Source organism: Chiroxiphia lanceolata, chromosome 26 (genome assembly GCF_009829145.1).
Source record: "Chiroxiphia lanceolata isolate bChiLan1 chromosome 26, bChiLan1.pri, whole genome shotgun sequence".
Lineage (NCBI taxonomy): Eukaryota > Metazoa > Chordata > Aves > Passeriformes > Pipridae > Chiroxiphia > Chiroxiphia lanceolata.
In genome coordinates, this window is record NC_045662.1 from 5,302,572 (window position 1) to 5,325,202 (window position 22,631).

A 22,631-nucleotide genomic window follows, 5' to 3' on the forward strand; every position below is an offset into this window, starting at 1 on the left:
GGTTTGGAGAGTGGATTTTTCATTTCGTTTTGCCCCTTGGCAGCTGTTGGAGCCTCCAGGGGAGGACTTGGCAGCGTCTGGGGGCACCTGGAAAGCTGCTCCTGGGAGGGAGAGCAGGAAAAGCCTTCAGCAGTATTTGCTCTGAATTCTTTTTTTTTTTTTTTTTTTTCCCCAGTTTTTCTTCCTTTCAATTTTTTCTTTCGAATTTTTATTTCAATTTTTTCATTTCAGTTTTGCATTTCAATTTTTTTTCAATTTTTCATTTCAATTTTTCTTTCAGTTTTTCTTTCCATTTTTTCTTTCAATTTTTCTTCCAAGAAGACTAAAGAAGAAAACAGTCTTTCTCCTTCCTCCTCCTTCCTCCTTTTTTCCTCCTCCTCCCTCCTCCTTTTTCCTCTTCCTCCTCCTTCCTCCTCCTCCTTCATTTTCCCTTTTTATTTTTCCTCTTCCTTTTTTCTCTTGATTTCTTTTTTCCTTTTTCTTAATTTTTCTTTAATTTTTTTGTCCTTTTTTTTCCTTTTTCCTTATTTCCAATTTTTTTCCCTTTTTTTTATTTTTCCATTTTTTCTTTTTTTCTATTTTTTTTCATTTTTTTTCCATTTTCTTCCTTTTTTTTTCCCTTTTTTTTCATTTTTTCCCTTTTTTTCATTTTTTTCTATTTTTCATTTTCTTCCATTTTTTTCCATTTTTTCTATTTCCTTCTATTTTTTCTTTTTTCCCATATTTTTCATTTTCTTCCTTTTTTTCCCCCCATTTTCTTCCATTTTTTCTTTTTTTCTCCATATTTTCATTTTCTTCCTTTTCTTCCCTTTTTTCCCTTCCTTTTTTTTTTCCATTTTTTTTCATTTTTTCTTTTTTTTTTTATTTTCTTCCTTTTTTTTCCCCATTTTCTTCCATTTTTTCTTTTTTTCTCAGTATTTTCATTTTCTTCCTTTTCTTCCCTTTTTCCCTTCCTTTTTTTTTCCTTTTTTCCCATTTTTTTCTTTTTTCTTTTTTTTTCATTTTCTTCCTTTTTTATTTTTCCCATTTTCTTCCATTTTTTCTTTTTTTCCTCCATATTTTCATTTTCTTCCTTTTCTTCCCTTTCTTTTTTTTTATTTTTTTCCATTTTTTTCTTTTTTTCTTTTTTTCATTTTCTTCCTTTTTTTATTTTTCCCATTTTCTTCCATTTTTTCCATTTTTTCTTCATATTTTCATTTTCTTCCTTTTCTTCCCTTTTTCCCTTCCTTTTTTTTTCCTTTTTTCCCCATTTTTTTTAGTTTTTCTTTTTTTTTTCCATTTTCTTCCTTTTCTTCCCTTTTTTTCCCTTCCTTTTTTTCATTTTTTTTTCATTTTTTCCCCTTTTTTTTTCATTTTTTTTTTCATTTTTTCCCCTTTTTCCCCCTTTTTTTTTCTTTATCATTTTCCCCCATCGTTATATCTTTTTTCCCTTTCCCCCCTCTCTCCCCTGCCCTGCTGCTCCTCAGCTCCCTCCCGGAGCTGCCCCACAGCGCCACACGCTCGTACAGGGTATCAGACATGAATGTGCCTTCAGTGCTGGGCTCGGGCCGCCCCGGGGCCGCCTCTGCCCCAGTGTGCAGGAAAAAAAAACACTTAAAAACGAGAATAAAGCGAAATCAAAGCGAAATAAAGCAAATCCCAGGTGTCGGAGCAGAGGAGGAGCTCTGGGAAGGGCTCCGGGGCCAGGCCTGGCTCAGACCTTTCTAGAAAATGCCTTTTCTTTTTAGTTCCGTTCTGGAGGTTGGGTTTTGGTTTTTTTTGTTTGGTTTTGGTTTTTTTTGTTTGTTTTTTTTGGGGAGGGGGGCGAGGGGGCGGGGGGTGGGGTTAGGGGAGGGTGGGAGTTTCCTAAATATGAATTTAAAAAAATTTAAAAAACTATTAAAAAAAAAAAAAAAAAAGCAAAAAGCCATTCCTGGGGAAAGGGGCGCGAGGGAGGAACCTGAGCATTCCTCAGTGCGACCTGTGTCTGTCCTGTGTGGCTGTAAAGGCTGTAGACAGCAGGAGAATAAAGTACAGAGACAGTAGTGGAACAAACCTGTGTCTGGCCTCTGTTTTGGGGGGTTTTTGGGGGGGTTTGGTGCAGAGAATCTTCCCAAAATCCATGGGAGCAAAGCAGGAGCCTCCCTGTTATCCCCGATCCCATCGCTGTGAGTTGAGGGCAAAACACCTCTTTTATATCCTTTTATTTATTTTTTTTTTTATAGCTGATTTCACTGCTTGGCCAGTTTAATTGATAGGATAAATAATAATTAATTGAATAAATTTATTTGGTTTTTTAAATTATTTTCTTCAAGTCTCGTTCCAGCACTAGGATTGAAACGTGGTCGGCTCAGCAGAGGCTGCCCCAGGCTGGTGCTGGAGATTCCAAACTTCCAGGGATTTCACATTCCCAGAGATCCCAAACTGCTGGGCATTCCATACTCCCAGAGATCCCAAACTACTGGAGCTTTTGGATATTCCAAACTGCCCAAGATTTGGCTCCATGAAGGTGCTGTCAGTGATAACTCCCCCTCTGCTCCTTTGTCCTGCCCTTCCCCTCTCAACCAACCCCTTGGTGCGGGTGGGGGACAGATTTAATCTCATCCCCCCTCAACACAACCTTGAAATTGCGGCTCCAAATCGTTTAATGAATTAAATTTTATCAATTAATCAGCGAAAGAACCACCCCCTTGATGCTCCTCCACCTTCACCCATCACCATCACCCCCTTCCCGTGGCAGCCACAGGGGGGGAAAGGACCCCGGGAGGAGCCGTTTATTTACCTCCCGAATCCCAAAATCCCACTTTATTTTATTTTTTTTGTGTGTTTTCCTTCCCTTTTGCTGCCTCATTTCCCCCGAGGCCGCTGCCAGGATCCTTCCCCCGCCCTGTCGGAGACACGTGGGTGGGTGAGCGCTCCGGGGAGTGACGAGCTCCCGTTTCCTCTCCCGGGGATCCGGAGGTGCCAGCGCTGTGTCATCAGCCGTATGTGCCACCCCGGCGCCCGGGGACACCCGCAGCATTCCCGGGATCAGCCCCCCCCGGGCCCTTTCCCCCGGTGCCGGGTTTAGGGTGGAGCACCTTCCTTCCCCGACGTGCTGAGCTTCCCGCAGGGAAGAGGGGGAAACCCGGTTTTCCTCGGGAGAGGTGGGAAAAAAACAGGCAACGAGTCGGGTTTGGAGCCTCGGAGGTGCCTCGGTGCCTCCTCCCAGTCGCTGTCTGGCACTTTCCCACCCCGGGGGTGGCTCCACGAGGGGACGGAGCACCCGGCGTGGCCCTGGAGTTGGTGTCACCCCCTGGAATACAAATTCCCGGCTGAGGGGACCTGAACTTTGCAGCTTTTTTTCCTTGTGGAGGCGGTTTTGCCCATTGCTCCGGGTGCTGGGGACTGCTGGAGGAGCCACATCCCTCCTGATCGTTCCTGATCCTCCTGATCATTCCTGATCCTCCTGATCATTCCTGATCCTCCTGATCATTCCCATTCCATGGGGATCATCCCTGCGTGGCTACACCAGCACTGCTCCCATGCCCTCACCTGGTGGGGCTTCCCTGTCACGCTGAAATCCCAGGAATCCAGATGGGAGACATCCCTTCTCCCTGATTCCAGCACTCAGATGTGCCACGTGGACTCTGAGCCGGGATCAGGATTGGGATGAGTGTGGAAGAGTTGAGCCAGGATCAGGATGCTGGGTCTGTGGGATGGGTGCTTGGATATTCCCAGGAAACCCCAGAAGCACCTCCAACCAGCCCAGGGATCCCTCTGGCAGTGGGGGGAACGAGCTCAGTGCTGGATTTATGAACACACAGGGATGTTCTTCCAGGCCAGGGATGTTCTTCCAGGCCAGGGATGTTCTTCCAGGCCAGAATTTTCCCACAGCAGGGCAGGATAAGCCAGGTGGAGAATGATCTGAGGTTTTCCATGATGAGGAAAACCTCTCCATATAGATCCAGCTGCTGGTGGGGCTGGGGGTTGGTGTTCCCACTTTGGACACTGTTTGTGGGCAGGGACTGATGGGTCAGGGCAGGTGAAGTCTTGGATTGAGGGATCCAAGGGGCTCCTTAATTCCTCCTGAAAGGGGTTAAGGAGGGAACAAATCCAGGACTGTCACTGAGGATGATGGAGGGGATGTTTTTGGGTTCAACTGATGCTTCCAGCGCAGCCCAGGCCTCCTGTGAAGAACTGGCAGCCTCCAAGAATCCTGGGCTGGGAGCTGGGAGAGATTCCTGGGAGCTGGGAGAGATTCCTGGGAGCTGGGAGAGATCCTTGGGAGCTGGGAGAGATCCTCCTCCCCCTCCTTTCCTTGCCCTGCTCTTCCCTGCTCTCCATCATTCCCTGCCACAGGCTCCATGGAAGTGCCCCGAGGCCCCGAGGGTGCCTGAGACGCGTTAGAGTTAAATAATTCAGGGAGCTGGGATGGGAATCCGGGAGAGCGGGAGGACGCTGGGAATGCAGGGAAGCAGCCCCGGGCACGGGGCAGGGCCGGGAGCCCAGGGACCATCCCTGGCGGGCAGTGGAGGCTCCTGGGACACGGGGAGGGACAAACGTGGATTCGAGAGGATTTTGGAGCAGAGGAAAAGCTCCGGGTGGAGCCCCCGGGCAGGAGGGTGGGGCTGGGGGCAGAGGGACCACAGAGGGGGAAGGCTGATGGGATGAGGGCAGCCCTGCCCATATCCCTGCCCTCATCCCTTCCCTCATCCCTTCCCTCATCCCTTCCTTCATCCCTGCCCTCATCCCTTCCCTCATCCCTTCCCTCATCCCTTCCCTCATCCCTTCCCTCATCTCTGCCCTCATCCCTGCCCTCATCCCTTCCCTCATCCCTTCCTTCATCCCTGCCCTTGTCCCTGCCCTCATCCTTTCTCTCATCCCTTCCCTCATCCCTTCCCTCGTCCCTTCCCTCATCCCTGCCCTCATCCCTTCCCTCGTCTCTGCCCTCATCCCTGTCCTCATCCCTTCCCTCATCCCTTCCCTCATCCCTGTCCTCATCCCTTCCCTCATCCCTTCCCTCATCCCTTCCCTCACCTCTTCCCTCATCTCTTCCCTCATCTCTTCCCTCATCCCTTCCCTCATCCCTGCCCACATTCCTGCCCTCTGGCACCATTTCCATGCTGCCCTTTGCCTTCTGTCCGCCAAGTTCCCATCATGGATGCTGCTGGGGGGTGAGGATTTTATCTGCTTTCCCAATAATTCCCAGGAAACCTGGCTCAATCCCCCCCTCCCTCCGGGCACTGCACCTCTCAACCCCTGCACCCCAAAAATTCCGGGGTGCCGTGAGCCCACCCTTGGCACTGGGGGATCTTCCCTTTTCCCTTCCCCAGCGTTCCAGAGGGATCCCCACCAGTCGGAAGGACCTTCCCTGAGGCTGCTCTTGCCCTAAAACTTTCCAGGAACTGCTGGGAGGAGGAAAAAAAAGGACACAGGGGGTTTGGGGAGTGCCCAGTGCTCCCCTTGGCTCCTGGCACCACGTCCCTGATGTCCTGGGGTGAGGTGGCTGTGTGGGAAGAGCAGAGCATCCCATGGGATTGCCAGGCTGGATCCAGCTCTGTCCGTAGCTCCCAGGTGCAGGATGGGCTGAGGGGCTGCAACGGGGACCCCAAATCCTGACGTGTGGCTCAGGTGGGAGACAACCACAGGAGCTCGGATCTCTCCTCCTGCCTCTAGAGTCTCCCTCTGTTCCTCCTCTCCGCATCCAAGCCCGTGACAGCTCCCGGGGTGGCTGCAAGGCTTGTCCTCAGTGCCCAGGGACCTTCTGCCCCCCCCCTCGGGGGGTTTTTGGGGGTCCCCCCGGGCCCTGCACCCCCAGCACGGCGCTGCCTCCATCCCACACGCGGCGGGGCCGGGGCCGGGGCTGTTTCCCTTTGCGTCAAAATTAACTTCCAACCTGATGGAAAACCTTAATTTGCACTTCAAAGTGCTTTGCAGCAAATCCGCCCGAGCTGGCACTGGATTTTTCCGGGGCCCTGTTTGCGGCAGAGCCTGTTCCAGTGGATCCTGCCCACCCCTGCCTGGGCTCTCCGGTGCTCCCCTGCCCAAGGGTGACGCTCCAAGAGCTGTTTTCCTTCTCCGGGCCACTCACCAAAGACAAAATGCCATTCCCCAGCAGGAATTCCGATGGAAACGGCCGTGCTCTGCTCACTGGAGCATCAGAGCAGCCCAGTGCCCGCCTGGCATCAGCCTCCCAAAACATTCCAGGCCTTGTGATGCATTTTCGGCCCCAGTGCAGCACCCAGGTCCTGCTCCAGTCGTGATTCCAGGCGGGAATCACCGGGCACCTCAGCATCCCATGGGTGGTACCCACCAACACCAGCCCAGGGCGGGCAGGGGTCTGTCTGTGCCCCTGGTGATGGATGCTCTGGGTCCTGGGTCACCACCACGCTCTCCCAGCACATCCAAGGCTCCATCCAGGCACTGGACACAGTGCTGGGAAGGGGGATCAGGGATGGGAGCCCAATGGGTGCTCCCAGCTTGAAGCTTTGCTCCCTTTGGGTCTCCAGGGGGGGAACAAGGGCCGGGTGAAGCCAAAGCCGGGTTTTGCCCCGACTCCTTTTCCCCTCTCCCGATGAGCCAGCAGTGATGGAGGCAGATGGTCGGGATCAGGAGCGCTCCAGCAGCTCCCAGCTCGCCTTTGCTGCTGGATCCCCCCAGTCCCTCATCCCAGTTCCTCCAGTGGGGTGGGATAAGGCCTTTCCGGGGATCCTCGTGCCGCCGGGGTCACGCAGAGCCACGTCCCCGCCGTGGGTCTGTCCTTGCCGAGCCGTGGGCCCGTCCATCCAGGATTTGGGACCTGGCAGGGATCCCCCCTGCCCGGGGGGCTGCAGGGGGTCCTTCCCCCAGGGCCCCGTTGGAGCGGCAGTGGCAGCAAAAGGAGAGCAGCTATTAATAACCCTGCGCTGCATAGGGAAAAGATGTAATTCCATAATGGAAGCGGCTCCGAGAACAATTCAGGGAATAAAATGTTCGGGGGGGTTTGGGAGGGGGGAGGGGGTAGAAGGGGAGCCCAGCCCCCACCGTGCGGGGCCGCGGCTCCCCGGTGCTGATGAACCCCCCCGGGGATGAAGGGGAGAAGCCCCCCCGGCCCCGGGACCACCTTTTTTGGGGGTCTCTCTGGCGCAGGAGGGGGCGGGGGGCAGGTGCTTCCCCCCTCCCGGGTTTGGGGTCTCAGGGGGTCGGGGGGTCCGGGGCATCGCGTGTGTCCCCCCCGGGAGCCCCGCGGGGACCGGCCGTGCCCCGGGGGGGGGGTCACAGCCCCGGGGGCGGCCCCGGCGCGTGGCGGGGGAGGGGCCGGCGGCCGCCCGGTGCCCACGTGGTCCGTCGGTGTCTCCGGAGCGGAAGAAACGGCGGCGGGGCCGGGGCTGCGGCGGGGACCGGGAACGGGAGCGGCACCGGGAGCGGGACCCGGCGGGGCGGGGACGGAGCCGCATCCCGGCGGGCACCGCCGCAGCGCAGCATCAGCGCCGGTGAGTGCGGGGCCTGGGCCGGGGGGACACGGCGGGGGGACGGCGGGGGGGGGAACAACGGGCTGCCCCCGCCCCACCGGGCCTTTCTCCTCCCGCCACATCGCGACCCCATCCCCGACTCCATCCCCATCTGCCCCCGCCGCCTTCACCCCGCGGGTCCATCCCCGGCTTCATCCTCGTCACCGGCTCCGTCCTCATCATCCTCCTCATCCCCTGCTCCATCCCCATCCCCATCCCGGGCTCCATTCTCATCCTTGTCCCCATCCTCATCCCCATTCCCGGCTACATCCTCATCCCTATCCGCGGTTCCGTCCCCCCATCTCCGTCCCTTGTTCCATCCCGGTTCCATCCCCATCCCCGGCTCCATCCTCATCCTCATCCCCATCCCGGCTCCGCCCCGGACCCCTCCTGCGTTTCCGTCCCCGTCCCCCGCCCGGCGACCCCCGGCCCGGTGCGGCCCCGGGCTGGGCGCGGGGGGCGTCGGGCGGCCCCGGGCCGGGCCGGGGGCGCTCGGGGAGGGTTTACCGGAGGCGCCGGGGCCGCCACAGGCCGGACCCCCCCACATCCCCCGCTGCGACCCCCGCTCGGACTCACCCGCGCACTGACCCCCTTTCCACGCCGGTTCCACGCCGGTTCCACGCTGGTTCCACGCCGCTGCCCTTGCTCGTGGCCCTGGCCGTGGCATCGCCCCCTCCCCTCAGCCCCCACGAGCTGGGACGGCGCCCAGAGCATCCCAGCAATGAGGAGGGGGCTCGTCCCCCCCTCAGCCCCCCGAGGCTCGGGGCAGGGAGTGCGTGGTCGGGAGGGCTGCCCTGGGTTGGGTCCTGCTGGGTGCACCCCCCCGACCCCCAGAGGGCTGTTTGGGGGGGTCAGGCAGCGGCGTGGGGTCTGTCCCCAACACCAGCTGGGTGCCAGCAGCCCGGCAGCACCCACTGCCTGGCACATCCCATTCCCAGCCCTATTCCCACGGGCACGCCCGAGCGCCGAGCTGCCTCCGGCTGTCCCAGCACCAGGGAGCTGCAGCCCCATTTTCTCTCTTTTCCAAGGGATTTGTAGGCCTCGAGGAGGGGCTGGCTGCTGGGAACGTGGAGGGAGCGTGGAAGGAAGGCGGAGGGAGCGTGGCTGCCGTGGGCACCTCGGCTGCTCACCCTGGAACCTCATGAGAGCGTCACCACCTCCCCCTGACCCTCCTGTGGACAGTCCCTGGAGCACCTGCCCGCCGTGGCTGCCTGCCCACACCTGAGACACACACGTGTGCCCGCCCTGCCCACGCCTGAGACACACACGTGTGCCCGCCCTGCCCACGCCTGAGACACGTGTGCCCGCGCCGCAGCCCTGCCCAGCCCGCGCCGCTTCGCCCCACCCCTGGGGCCCGCTGCCAGGTGGGTGCCACGGAGGGAAACGGGTGAGGAAACCGAGGCACGGGAGTTCGGGGAGCAGCAGGGCCGGGCCAGGGAGCTCCGGGCCAGGCTGGGGGTGCAGAGCTGCCTCCGGGCCCTGTGTGTCCTGTCCCCATGGTGCCCCCTGGCAGGGCCTGGGCAGGGGGCTCCGGGCCAGGCTGAGGGTGCAGAGCTGCCTCTGGGCCCTTTGTGTCCTGTCCCCATGGCAGGGCCTGGGCAGGGGGCTGAGAACACGACAGCCCAGTGACCAGGACTCTGGGGGTCTCGCTTTGAGGGGACACCAGAGCTTGGGGAGTCTCCTCTTGGCTTACAGGGGTGCCTCACTTTCCCCAAGGGGGTGAGGAGGGTGCCCAAGCAGAGGTGGGTCCCCTCCATCACCTCCCTGGGGGGTGGATTTGAGACCCTCAGAGGGGTCGTGGTGCCAGGGGGTTTATCCCTGTTTCAGCCCCTGGCTGCCCATGGGAGTGCCCAGCCTGGGGTTGCCAGCAGGGCTGGGCTGTCCCCAGGCTGCACCAGTGGCTCGGGGGGTGGCTGTGCTGTCCCCCCCTCGTCCCCCTGCAGATCTCTCCTCCCTCTCCCGGCTCTGTGCCATGAATTATTTGTGCGGCCGTGGCTCCCAGATGTCTGACGAGCCGGCGGGGCTGCGCCTGCCCGGCGGTCATCCCGGCGCCCGCGGGGTCCCTGGGTGGGACGGGGGGGCAGTACCGGGGCACCACGCGCGGGTGCCGGGGCTCAGCACCCCGGGCACTGCCCCCTCACCACCCGGGACGGCCGTGCCAAACAACCCGGGAGCCGCCGGGGGCGGCGGCTTTGGGATCCTGCACCACCCACAATCCTTGTCCGGGGGGTGGGCGGGACGGGACGCCCCCCGGGCCGGTGCGGGGCCGGTGCCAGGAGGCAGGTGGGCCCCGGGGGGCGAGCGGCAGCGCCGGTATATAGGGCACGGCGCGGGCTGTGCCGGCGCGGAGGCGTGGGAGGCCGGGAAGCAGCTCGCGTGCGGCACAGGGCGGGAGGCAGCGGCACCGGACGCTATTTCTGGTGCTCGTTCCCCGAGGGGATGTGGGGGAAAGTCACCGTGTCCCCCCTGCCGGGCTGCTCTGCTGGGGACGGGCTCTGCTCCCGCCCCCGGCCCGGGCGGTGAGGGGGGTCTGGGGGGTGTCAGACCCCCTGTCCCTCCTTTCCTTGGTGGCAATCACACGGCCAGTGTCCCCCTGCCACCCCCAGGGACACTGTGGCAGCTCCTGGGATTGTCCCTCCTCCATCACCTGTTGTTTTTGGGACACACTGAGCTCCCTCAAACCCCGCTCTGGCCCCAGGACCCATCCGGGCTCGTCCATCCCGAATCCCACCTCAGCGTCCCCACAGACCCCGGCCAGGCCCATCCCTGCCCCGGGGTCAGCGGTGTCTGTGTGTCTGTCTGTCCATCCCGTGCCCCCCCAGGCAGGACATGGACTCCATGTTCGAGGACGACATCAGCATCCTGACGCAGGAGGCGCTGGGGCCGGACGAGGACTGGCTGGACAGCCCCAACACCGACCTGTCGGGGGAGATGTGCTCGGCCTCGCACTTCGCCCTCATCACCGCCTACGACGACATCAAGAACCGGCTCACGGGGCTGGAGAGGGAGAACTCCACGCTCAAGCGCCGCCTCAAGATGTACGAGGTCAAGGTGAGGGGTCAGGAGGGGCTGGGGGGGGGTGGTGTAGGGCCGGGGGGGCCCCACTGACCCCCTGCCCCGCGGCCGCAGTACCCCCTGATCGGCGAGTTCGGGGAGGAGCACATCTTCTCCCTCTACGAGGCCAAGGAGACGTCGCTGCTCAAGAGCGAGAAGGCGTCGCTGCAGCAGCAGCTCAACCAGTTCCAGCACGAGGTGAGCGGGGAGGGCAGGGATGGGGCACACGGGGGGTCCCCGAGCTGCCCACCCACCCCCCGCCTGCTCCCCCTGCAGCTGCAGAAGAGCAAAGAGCGGGAGGAGCAGCTGGAGGAGATGATCCAGGCGTACGAGAAGCTCTGCGTGGAGAAGGCTGACCTGGAGACCGAGCTGGGAGAGATGGTGGGTGACGGCCCCCGGGGCCTGGGGACGTTGGGGTGCCCTTCCCCTCTCTGTGGCAGTAGCTGGGCCGACAGCATCTCCACCCCAGGGGGTGCAGGGCTGGGGGGGCCGTGGCTGCTCGGCCCCGTTTGGGCCATGTCAGGGGTTGTAGTGATGCACCAGCTCAGCTTTATCCATCTTCCCCCTCCAACCCTGCCAAGGGATGCTCCCGGCTCCAACGTGGTGCCAGTCCTACTTCCAGGGTTGGGTGGGCATCCCTGGCTCCCCTTTCCCATCCAGATTATTCCCTGCCAGCTGAGCGGCCACCCCCACCCTGCCACCCTCCTCTGGGCCGGCCGTGCGCTGGCACAGTTCCCCCACCAGCACCACGGGGACCCCAAGAGCTGGGTTTGGGGCAGGACGAGCCCCAGGGAGGGGGGGCTCAGCTCATCCCTGTCCCCTCCCCGGGCAGCGGGCGCTGGTGGAGACTCACCTGAGCCGCATCCGGAGCCTGGAGCAGCAGCTGCGGCAGCGCGACGGCGGCGCCTTCCCGGGGCTGGGCACCCCCATGCCCGGCCAGGAGGTGCCTTTCCTCAGCCTGCACCCCAACCCCGGGCTGAGCCACGGTGAGCCGCCCCCTCCCCACCCCGCGGGACCCCCCGACCCCCTTCCCGGCGGGGTCGGGGGCTGATCCGTGCGGGTCCTGCAGTGCTGGAGCGCGCCGGGGGCTGGCAGAGCCGGGCCATGGAGGCACAGAGCCGGCTGGAGGCCGAGCTGGAGGCGGCGCGGCAGGAGAACCAGCGCGCCCAGCACCGCGAGGAGCACCTCAAGGCCGAGTGCGAGAGGCTGCAGGCGGAGCTGAAGCACCTGCAGGACACCCGGGAGCAGGTACGGGGCGGGCCCGGCCGTCTGGGACCACCCCCGGACCGTGGTGGGTGGGGTCTGGGTGCTGGTGGGGTGTCTGCTCTCCCCAGAACAGGGATGGGGCAGGGTCTGTCCCTGTGGGACCCCCTGTCCGTGGTGGGTGGGGGTCCGGGGGTTTGGTGGGGTGTCTGCTCTCCCCGGAGCAGGGATGGGGCAGGGTCTGTTGGTGTGGGACCACCCCCGGACCGTGGTGGGTGGGGGTCCGGGTGCTGATGGGGTCTACTTTCCCCAGAGCAGGGATGGGGCAAGGTCTGTCTGTATGGGACCCCTTGTCTGTGGTGGGTGGGGGTCCGGGTGCTGACAGGGTGTCTGCTCTCCCCGGAGCAGGAATGGGGCAGGATCTGGTCCCCCTATCCTTGGAGGGTGGGTGTCTGGGTGCTGGTGGGGTGTCTACTCTCCCCAGAGCAGGGATGGGGCAGGGTCTGACCCTGTGGGACCCCCTGTCTGTGGTGGGTGAGGGTCTGGGTGCTGACGGGGTGTCTACTCTCCCCAGAGCAGAGATGGAGCAGGGTCTGTCTGTATGGGACCCCCTGGCTGTGGTGGGTGGGTGTCTGGGTGCTGACGGGGTGTCTGCTCTCCCCAGAGCAGGGATGGGGCAGGGTCTGACCCTGTGGGACCCCCTGTCTGTGGTGGGTGGGGGTCTGGGTGTTTGGTGGGGTGTCTACTCTCCCCAGAGCAGAGATGGAGCAGGGTCTGTCTGTATGGGACCCCCTGGCCGTGGTGGGTGGGTGTCTGGGTGCTGATGGGGTGTCTGTTCTCCCCAGAACAGAGATGGGACAGGGTCTGGCCCTGTGGGACCCCCTGTCTGTGGTGGGTGGGGGTCTGGGTGCTGAGAGGGTGTCTGCTCTCCGTCCCCAGGAGCAGTCAGAGCGGGACATGGCCTGGGTGAAGAAGGTGGGCGACGACCAGTAAGTGCTGGGAGGGGACTGGGCTGTGGTGGGGGGTCCCCGCTCTGGCAGGCAGGGATGTGGGCACGTGGGGACTGTCTGTGGGGCACCACTGGGCATCACAGCCAGGGTGGGGACAGGACCTGCTTTGGGAGGGGTCCCTGGGGGTTCCCCACGTTGAGGTGCTGCAGCGGGTGGGGTCCTGCACCCCAAGAGCAGTTGTTGGGGTCCTGCACCCCAAAATTGCTGCACCCCGGTAATCTGGAGCTGAGCAGAGCTCTGGGTTCGGAGTGCCCGGTGCCACAGGGTGTGTGCAGTGCCCGGTGCCCGGTGGTGTGTCCGGTGCCCGGTGCCGCCTCGGAGCTGCCTCCAGAGGGCACTGACGGCCCGTGGCTGCAGAGCGGCACCGAGGATCAGCGGCTGTCACCGAACAGCGCCAACCCGTGCCACGCCTGGGCACCGATCCACGCCATCCTTGCGGCACAGACCCGTGCCAACCACAGGGCACCAATCTGTGCCAGCTGTGTGGCACTGGGCATCACTGTGTGGCACCAATCCATGCCATCTCTATGGCACCAATCCATGCCATGCTCATGGCACCAAGCCATGCCATTCCTATAGTACCAAGCCATGCCATCCTCATGGCACCAATCCATACCAGCTGTGTGGCACCAATCCATGCCATCCCCATGGCTCCAGTCCATGACGTCCCTATGGCACCAATCCATGCCATCCCCATGGCACCAATCCATGCTATCCCCATGGCACCAATCCATGCCATCCCCATGGCACCAATCCATGCTATCCCCATGGCACCAATCCATGCTATCCCCATGGCACCAATCCATGCCATCCCCATGGCACTAATCCATGCCATTCCTTTGGCACTAATCCATGCCATCCCCACGGCACCAATCCATGCCATCCCCACGGCACCAATCCATGCCATCCCCATGGCACCAATCCATGCCATCCCCATGGCACCAATCCATGCTATCCCCATGGCACCAATCCATGCTATCCCCATGGCACTAATCCATGCCATCCCCATGGCACCAATCCATGCCATCCCCATGGCACCAATCCATGCCATCCCCATGGCACTAATCCATGCCATTCCTTTGGCACTAATCCATGCCATCCCCACGGCACCAATCCATACCAACTGTGTGGCACCAATCCATGCCACCCCTATGGTACTAATCCATGCCAATCATTCTCCAGCCCATCTGCCCTGGGCAGTGCCAGGATCACGCCCAGCTTGCCTGGAGCCACTGGCTCCCCCTTCTCCGTGGCCAAACCCTGCTGGAGGGTTTCCCTTGGCACTGGTGTAACCGGGTGTGGAGCCCCCGTGGTGCCAGTGCTGGGTGTGGGTCCCTCCTCCATCTCTTCCCAGTGCCCCCCTGGCTGCAACCCCGAGCTGTGGGTGCTCCATGTGGGCACCCCTGGGTGCCATGTGTGGCGCTGGACAAGGGCTGAGCATCTCAACTTTGGGGGTTTGGGCCAAGACACCCCAAATCTGGGAATAGCTGATGGGAGTTGGGGCCGTGACCAGACCCCTTGGGGCTGACGGTGGCATCAGGATGGGCACAGCCTGAAATCAACCCTCATTCCCTGCATTCCATGCCCATTCCATGCCCACCCCGGGATGTGGCAGCGGGACTTTGCACCCCTGTGTCCCCCCCACACTGTGACACCAGGCAGGATGTGCCAGCCTGGCACTGTGCCCCCCTTTGGGCAGCCTGTGCCGAGCTGTGGATGCATCAGAGGCGACACACGGGGCTGGGAAGGTGCTGAAGTGTTGGGGTTCCCCCTCCTTTTCCAGAGGGGTCGGAAGCTTTTGCTCTTTCCTTGTCTTCCTGGTGTAAATCAGTGTGGGGGGGATCCGGGGAGGGGTTTGCTCCACCCACACTGGCATCCCTGGGAGGTGCCCACCTCTCTGCTGCACATCCCGGGGTCGGGGGGGGGGGGGGGTTTCCCCTCCCTATTCTCCCCCACCCTTCCCCACCTTAATTCACTTTATTTCCATCAAGTCCAGTCTCCCGCACCTGGGACCCCTCCCGTGCTCACCCCTCATTTTATCCCACTCTCCCTGTCCCCCTTCCCACAATACCCATTCCCTCCCCCCGGGAAACAAAACTCCCAATCCCACCTTCCTTCTAAACCCAAATTCCGCCGGCTGGGAAGGGGAAGCTGAGGCACAGCCCTGCCCCGGGGGCACCTTCCCCCCTCCCCGGGCTCAGCCCTTCCCTCCCCGCTCCGATCTCGCCGATTCAGCTCTTTTTTGTCACCCGCTCCTCTCCGCCACTCTTTTGGTGTGAAAAAGCGCCTTATCGGCGTTTTCCATCTCCGGGGTGATTTTCTTGGTGCTTTGCCACGGCGGGCGCGGGGCCGCTTTTCCTTCTTTTTGCTTTCTTTTCTTAGTTTTGCCCTTTCCCACCCCCTCCCTCCCCGCCCTTTCTGAGCTCACGGCAATTCCCACTTGGGAATTCCTTCCTCGGGAAGGACGAGCCGAGTGGGAAATGGGAGCAGCCGGGATGCACGGGGGGAGCTGGGGAGGGGACCGGCAGGGCTGCACTGGGGGGTCTCGGGGGTGGCTCTGTCCGGGGACATCTCCAGGTGTTTGTGCCCTCAGTGCCACCCTGGCAGGGCCCCGGGGACTTTGGGGACCTGTCCTGGGCACCCAGATGGGGAAACGTGTGTTGCTTTTCATTTTCTTTTCCTTTTTCTCTCTTTCACTCTCTTATTTTTTCTCTTCTTTTTTTTTTTTTTTTCTGTTTTCTTATTTGTTTTTATTTCCATTCATTTTTTCTGATTTTCAAGATTTTCTTCTTTTTTTTCTTATTTTCTTATTTTTCTTCTTTTTTTTTTTTTAATGTCTATATCCTCTTTCTCCCACTTCCCTTCTTTCCCTCCTTTTTTTCTTTTCCTTCTTTTCCTTTTTTCCTTCTTTTCCTTCTTTTCCTTCATATACTATTCTTTTCATTCTTTTTCTCCTTTTCCTTTTTTCCTTCTTTTCCTTCACACACTATCCTTCTCATTCTTTTCCTCCTTTTCATTCTTTTCCTTTTTTCTTTTTTCCTTTTTTCCTTTTTTCCCTTCACACACCATTCCTCTCATTCTTTTTCTCCTTTTCCTTCTTTTCCTGACTTTCCCTCTTTTTCTCTCTGTATTCTTCTTTCTCTCCTCCTTTCTCCTTTTCCTCCTTTTCCACTCTTTCTCCCTCCTCTCCACATATCCTTATTTCCCTTCTTTTCCCTCTTTTCCCCCTCCCTATATTCTTCCTCCCTTATTTTCTCGCTTTCCCTCCTGCGCCCTTATTTTTTCCTCTTTTTCTCCGCGTAACCTTTTCCTTCTTTTCTCTCTTTTTTTTTCCTTCCCCTCCATCCTTTTTCTCACCACATCCCTCCTTCCCTGCCCTTCCCCTGCTCTCCCCGCCGTCCCCGCGGGGGGCAGGGGCAGGACCGGCGCTGTCACCGCGGTTACGAGCGGCGGCTCCGGGTGCCGGGGGTGTCACAACGGCTCAGCGGAGCCTTCGAGGACGCGCCGAGCGCGGCCCCGCGGGGCCCTCGCAGGCGGCTTCTCCCTTCACATCCCCGCGGAGGAGCCGGGCTGGGAAAGCGACACCAGCCCGGGGCGCGGTTGATGGATTTGTCACGGAGCTCTCGGGGAGGGGAGGGGGGTGAGGACCCACCTCCTGGATGCTCCGGGCTGCTCCCACAACTTTTTGAGCGGACGAGCTGAATTTGGGTTGGTTTGGGTCTGTCACCCTCAGAGCCACCCTGTTGTGTCCCCCCCCTTCCCGCAGGGTGAACCTGGCGCTGGCCTACACGGAGCTGACGGAGGAGCTGTGCCGCCTGCGGAACCTCAGCTCCCTGCAGAGCCAGATCCTGAGGGCCCTGCTGCAGGAGAAGGGCCTCAACGGCGGTAAGGGGGGCACGGGGGGCTGCACCCCGCTGCCAGGCAGGGAGGGGGGCACAGGAGCTGGGAGAACAGGGCTGGCTGCCCTCGGACTCCCGACGGTGCTGAGCTGATGCGGGTGTTGGTCCCTGAGAGCATCCTGCCCTGGGAACATCCAGGGATCATCCCGGGATCATCCCACCCCTGGGGGTGCCCATATCTGGGAGCATCCTGCCCCAGGAGCATCCCACCCCAAAAATGTACCTGGGACCATCCATGTCTGGAAGTGTCCCACCCCAGGAGCATCCATTCCTGGGAGCTTCCTGCCCCAAGAACATCCATACCTGGGATCATCCCACCCCAAGGCCATCCATCCCTGGGAAGATCCATCCCTGGGATAATCCATCCCTGGGACCATCCATCCCTGGGAGCACCTATGCCTGGGAGAATCCATCCCTGGGAACATCCATCCCTGGGATCATCCCACCCCAATGCCATCCATCCCTGGGAAGATCCATCCCTGGGAGCACCTATGCCTGGGAGCATCCATCCCTGGGATAATCCATCCCTGGGAGCATCCATCCCTGGGAGCATCCATCCCTGGGAGCACCTATGCCTGGGAGAATCCATCCCTGGGGTCATCCATCCCTGGGAGCATCCATCCCTGGGAGCATCTATGCCTGGGAGAATCCATCCCTGGGAACATCCATCCTTGGGTGCACCCCCTCCAAAAGCATCCACCCCCGGGATCATCCCACCCCGGGATCGTCCCACCCCAGAATCATCCCTCCCGCCGGGGGTCCCTCCCACATCCCCCCCCTCCACCCGGGATGCCCGAGGGATATTTTCCGCACCTCCGAGCTAACGGGGTGGGGGGGTTTTTCCTTTCGCAGGCCAGCGCCACTCCCCGCTGTCCCAGTGCCACTCCCCACTGTCCCAGTGCCACTCCCCGCTGTCGCAGTGCCACTCCCCGGCCCAGCAGCGCCGCTCGCCCGCCCCGCAGTGCCCCTCGCCCGCCCCGCCGGGGCGCTCCCAGTGCCAATCCCCCGCCCTCCAACGCCGCTCGCCGGGCCCTCCCAGCCAGTCGCCGGCCCAGCAGCGCCGCTCGCCAGCCCCCGGCCCCTGCCAGTCCCCCGCGCAGCAGCGCCGGTCCCCGGTGCCCCCCTCCAACCAGTCCCCGGCGCAGCAGCGCCGATCCCCGGCCCCGCCGCCGCCTCCCTGCCCGTCCCCGGCCTCGGCGTCCCCGCACCGGCTGCCCGGCGAGAGGATGGAGCTGGGCTACGCCAAACCCTCCAGCCGCCACATCAAGGCCGGCTTCCAGGGCCGCCGCAGCTACTCGGAGGCGACCAACGTGGCCCTGTACCAGCAGAGCCGCTCGCCGTGGCTGCAGCCCGAGGCCTCCACGCTGCCCAAGCACCGGCCCTACGGGGAGGTGTACCTGGGGGGCGCGGGGGCCCCGCTGAGCGCCCGCGAGCCCTTCGAGGAGCAGCACGTGCGCTTCGAGAAGCAGCAGTCGTCGGACGAGGAGGAGTGGGCCCTGCCCAGCCCGCCCAGCCCCGAGGCCGGCACCATCCGCTGCGCCTCCTTCTGCGCCGGGTTCCCCGCGCCCGACGCCGACGCCGTGCGCCGGGCGGCCGCTGCCTACGCCCGGGCGGAACACGCCCAGTCCTGGCCCTCCATCAACGTGAGTGGGACCCCCCCCCAAGCCTCTCTCGAGGGGAGTTGGAGGGCAGGAAACATCAACCCACCCCACGGGGCTGGTTTAGCGCCTCGGATTCCGTGTTTCTCACCCGGCTTGGTGCTGGCGCCTGGAATGTTCCAGGGAGGGGATGGAGGGGGAAGTGGCCACCCTTGGGGTCTCAGCCCTACCCTGTGGCCCCCATAGCTGCCATTGGAGAAACCCTGCACCCCAGAGGGTGTTGTTGTGGGTTGGAGGGCATCAGCCCACCCCCCAGGCAGGGTTTAGTGCCTTGGATTCTGCATTTCTAGCCCACCTTGGTGCTGGCGCCTGGAGTGTTCCAGGGAGGGGATGGAGGGGGATGTGGCCACCCTGGGGGTCTCAGCCCTACCCTGTGCCCCCACAGCTGCTGCTGGAGACCCCCCACAGCCCGGAGGGTGTTGTTGTGGGTTGGAGGGCAGGAAGCATCAACCCACCCCCCAGGCAGGGTTTAGTGCCTTGGATTCCATGTTTCTACCCTGCCTTGGTGCTGGCGCCTGAAATGTTCCAGGGAGGGGATGGAGGGGGAAGTGTGGCCACTCTGGGGGTCTCAGCACCACCCTGTGCCCCCACAGCTGCTGCTGGAGACCCTTCACACCCCAGAGGGTGTTGTTGTGAGTTGGAGGGCAGGAAGCATCAACCCACCCCCCAGGCAGGGTTTAGTGCCTTGGATTCCACGTTTCTACCCTGTCTTGGTGCTGGTGCCTGGAATATTCCAGGGAGGGGATGGGGGGGGAAGTGTGGCCACTCTGGGGGTCTCAACATCACCCTGTGCCCCCACAGCTGCTGCTGGAGACCCCCCACAGCCCGGAGGGTGTTGTTGTGGGTTGGAGGGCAGGAAGCATCAACCCACCCCCCAGGCAGGGTTTAGTGCCTCGGATTCCCTGTTTCTAACCCAGCTTGCTCCCAGCAGTGGGAATGTCCCAGGGAGGAGATGGGGGGGGATGTGGCCACCCTGGGGGGAGTCTCAACCCCACCCTGTGCCCCCACAGTTGCTGCTGGAGACGGTGGACTCTGAGGTGAGGAGCTGCCCCCTGTGCCAGCTGGCCTTCCCCATCGGGTACCCGGACGATGCCCTGGTGAAGCACATCGACTCCCACCTGGAGAACAGCAAGATCTGAGCCTTCCCCCCGCCCATTCCCGACCTTTGGATGCTGCATGAAAACACACCAGGAGCACCACGGCTCCCGAAATACCTCCAAGTCTTCAGTAGCTACAGAAAGACTGAGCCCCCCCCACACACACCCCGGAGCCCCCTGAGCCCCCCCAGCCCCCTGCAAGTGGGTTCCTCGCCCCATCCCTGTGTCCATGCCAGGCTTGGATGCTGGAATTGGGGTGCCAGGATCATGCCACCCCAGGTGGTGGCCGGAGGGGACTTGTCTGTGCCCTTGGGTGTCCTCTGCACCCTTGGGTGTCGCTGCTTGATCTCAGGGAGGATCCGAGGGGCCGGGTCCTGGATCCGGCCCCCAGGAAGAGGGTGAGGGGAAGGGGCTGCCCCTTCCCCTGCTCCTGGGGTCAGAGTTGGGGTTGGGGGGGGGCAGCTGCTTGTTCTCGGTCCCCCTCTCCTCATCCCACCAGTTCGAGCATCTTTTACACTAAAAGCTCCCCCTCCCCTCAGTGTCTCCCCCCTCCCCCCAAAGATGCTGCTGAGAAACGGACCCCGAGGCGCAGCAAGGACCCCTCCCCACATTGCACTGGGCTCCGCGGCCCTGGGGGCTCTCCCTGACACCCCCCCCCGGCGTGGGGACAGCGCAGCCCCCCAGCAGCCCCCCTCCATCCCCCCCAGACCCCCCTGCTTTGGCCGGGGGGCTGCAGGCGGCCGCTCACCCTGAGCCCCCCACCCCATCCCCACCCTGTCCCCCCCACGTTCAATCTACCTCAAGGCCGCCGGGAGAGGGGGGTCCACAGCACTGTCCCCCCCTCACTGAGCCGCTCTGCGCTGCATGTCCCCCCCGTGTCACAGCGCACACCCCCCCCCCGCACCCCCGGGGGCTCGGCCGGGCGCGACCCCGCCCCTGCCCCGGGACCCCCCCCCGGGCAGAGGGACCCGCCCCCGCTGCGACGCCACCGACCCCAATAAAACCTTTCCAGCGCCCAAAATGCCCCGGGGGGGGCGAAGCCGTCTCCTCTCTTTGGGTCCCTGGGGAAGGGGAGGGGGGTCCAGGCTCCTGGTGGCCCCCCCGGGGCTGGGGTGGGGCAGGGGGTGAGCCTGGGGCTGGCACAGGCAACTCTGGCAGAGCCTACTTGTGTCACCGGGGTGGCTGAGGGGGGTGACGGGGTTCAGGGGTCCCATTGCCGTCGTCCTGCACCCCTGTCCCCGTTCCTGGTGACACGTTTTGGGTTTACTGGGCTGGTGGGTGACACAAAATGGGACCATCAGAAGCAAAACCAAAAACTCACCAGCGCCGTGGTGACAGAGGGGACACGGCCAAACCCCGGTGGGTGGGTCCTCGGGGCTTGGGGGTCCCCCAGGGCTTGGGGGTCCTGTGGGATCCACCCGGATATCCTGGAGGAAGGATCTTCCCTGTGCAGGGAGACCCCCCTCCATCCCCCCAGGGGTACCACGGCTGGGGTAGCACCACTAAGATCCACTTCCCTGTGTTATTGTAGGTCCTACACGGGCTGAGGGTCTGGGGCTGCCCTGTGGGCCCCCCGGGGTCATTTTTACACTCCATGGTGGCTGAGGTTCCACGACCCCCGGGGCTGAAACGCCCCCAAACTCGGCTGCTCGTGGAAAATCCCAGCAGGGAACACCCGTGTGATGAGTTGTGGCCGTTCTCTGGCCGCCCTGCCCGGGCAGGCTGCGGGAGGCGGGGACGGGGGGGTCTGTCCCGGCCCCCTGAGTCCAGCCCAGCCCCAGGCAGGGTGCGAAGCCGGTTCCCAGTGCTGCGGGGCGATGGTGTGAAGGAGATAGGCTCGGTGCCGCCGCCTTATCGCCCGCTCATCTCCGCCCCTGCCAGGGGAGGGGGGGGACGGGCAGGATCCAACCCCCGGGCGGGCACCGGGGGGGACACGGTGACCCCCAGGGGGACGTGATGCTGCAGGGAAGGGTCCCAAAAGTCACCGCACGGGGAGGGATCTCGATCCGCACCCGGGGTGGCATCAGCTCTGGCCGGGCTCCCTCTCTGCCCGTCCTGCAGCCGGGCCGGGGGCGGAGGAGGGGCCTGGCTGCGCTCAGGGGGTGCCCGGCCCCCACCCCCTCCCGCCGCCCGCCCTCCTCCCCCCCATTTTTCTCTCTTTTTTTTTGAAATCACGTGATAAATGTCAAACGGCGGGGCCGTTTTACTCATCCCGGCACCCTCCCGGCGCCGCTTCCCCCCGGGGGCGGCTGCCGCTGACTCAGGAGGCTGCCGGGCTCCCCCCGGGCCGCGGGGACCCCCCCCGGCCCCCCGAAACCACCGTCCCTTCTCCGGCTCCCGGGCCGGGCGGGAGGAGCTCCGGGACATGTGTCACCCGGTGCAGATGTGTCCCCATGGCGCTCTCGTGATTTTGGGGGGGTCCCGGCACCCCAAATCCGCTGCCTGGGGGCTGCCCCGCTCCTTGTCACGGTGCTGGGAGGGGTCGGGATGCTGGTGGTGCCCCGGGATGCTCGTGGTGGGCACGAGGTTCGGTGCCCATCGCTGTGCCTTGCTGAGCACCCTGTGAGCAGGATGAGGGCACCTCACCCCCCCTGCACCCCTTCTGTGCCCCTCCTCAACCCTGGGGACCTCCCTGCCCCGTGGGGAAACTCTGAGCCCTCCCCACTGCCGGTGGGACCGCTCCTCCCCAGAGCTGCCCCCTTCCCACCCTGCTGTGAATCCACTGCCCGCTGTGGAGGGAAATGGGGTGTCCAGGGAGGGGGAGTGTGGCCCCGTTTCCTCTGCCCCCACCCCCGGTGCTGCACCTCGCCTGCCAACCACAACTCTGGGCTGTGACTTTGGTGGCATCCTCACCCCCTGGAGTGACAGGGCTGTCACACGGGGTGCCCACTCAGGGCTGGACCTGGGAACTCCTCACCCTGGGAGCCCCCCCACTGCTGCAATCCCGGCCTCCAAACCCACCCCACAACCCCCCTGGCCTCCAAACCCACCCCACAGCCCCCCCCCCCGACCTCCAAACCCACCCCACAGCCCCCCCTCCCCACCTCAGCTGCCTTGCCCCGAGGGTCCGGAGAGGGGGGACAGGGTTGCTGGGAGAACCCCCCCACTGGCACTTCACACCCCAATTCCCACAGGAGAAGCTGGAGATTGGGATGGGGGCCATGCCAGGGGGTCTGGTGGGAGCATCCCACTAGCAGGACACAAACTGGGGCTCGGGGGCTCCTGGTTGGGGTCACAGGTCTGGTTGGACCCACCATGT

At 62.0% G+C, this 22,631-nt stretch overlaps 1 protein-coding gene across 1 annotated transcript; it reads left to right on the top strand.

Annotated features, from left to right (window-relative positions):
- The first annotated feature begins 7,337 nt into the window (after positions 1–7,337).
- Positions 7,338–20,355, top strand: LOC116798706 (TANK-binding kinase 1-binding protein 1-like). Its single transcript, XM_032711300.1, has 11 exons — positions 7,338–7,433; positions 8,480–8,815; positions 10,274–10,502; positions 10,581–10,703; positions 10,782–10,886; positions 11,338–11,491; positions 11,575–11,753; positions 12,648–12,697; positions 16,485–16,603; positions 17,470–18,260; positions 19,286–20,355. The coding sequence occupies exons 3-11, from the start codon at positions 10,281–10,283 to the stop codon at positions 19,412–19,414; spliced, it is 1,872 nt and encodes a 623-aa protein (XP_032567191.1). The 5' UTR covers positions 7,338–7,433; positions 8,480–8,815; positions 10,274–10,280; the 3' UTR covers positions 19,415–20,355.
- The last annotated feature ends 2,276 nt before the right edge of the window (positions 20,356–22,631 follow it).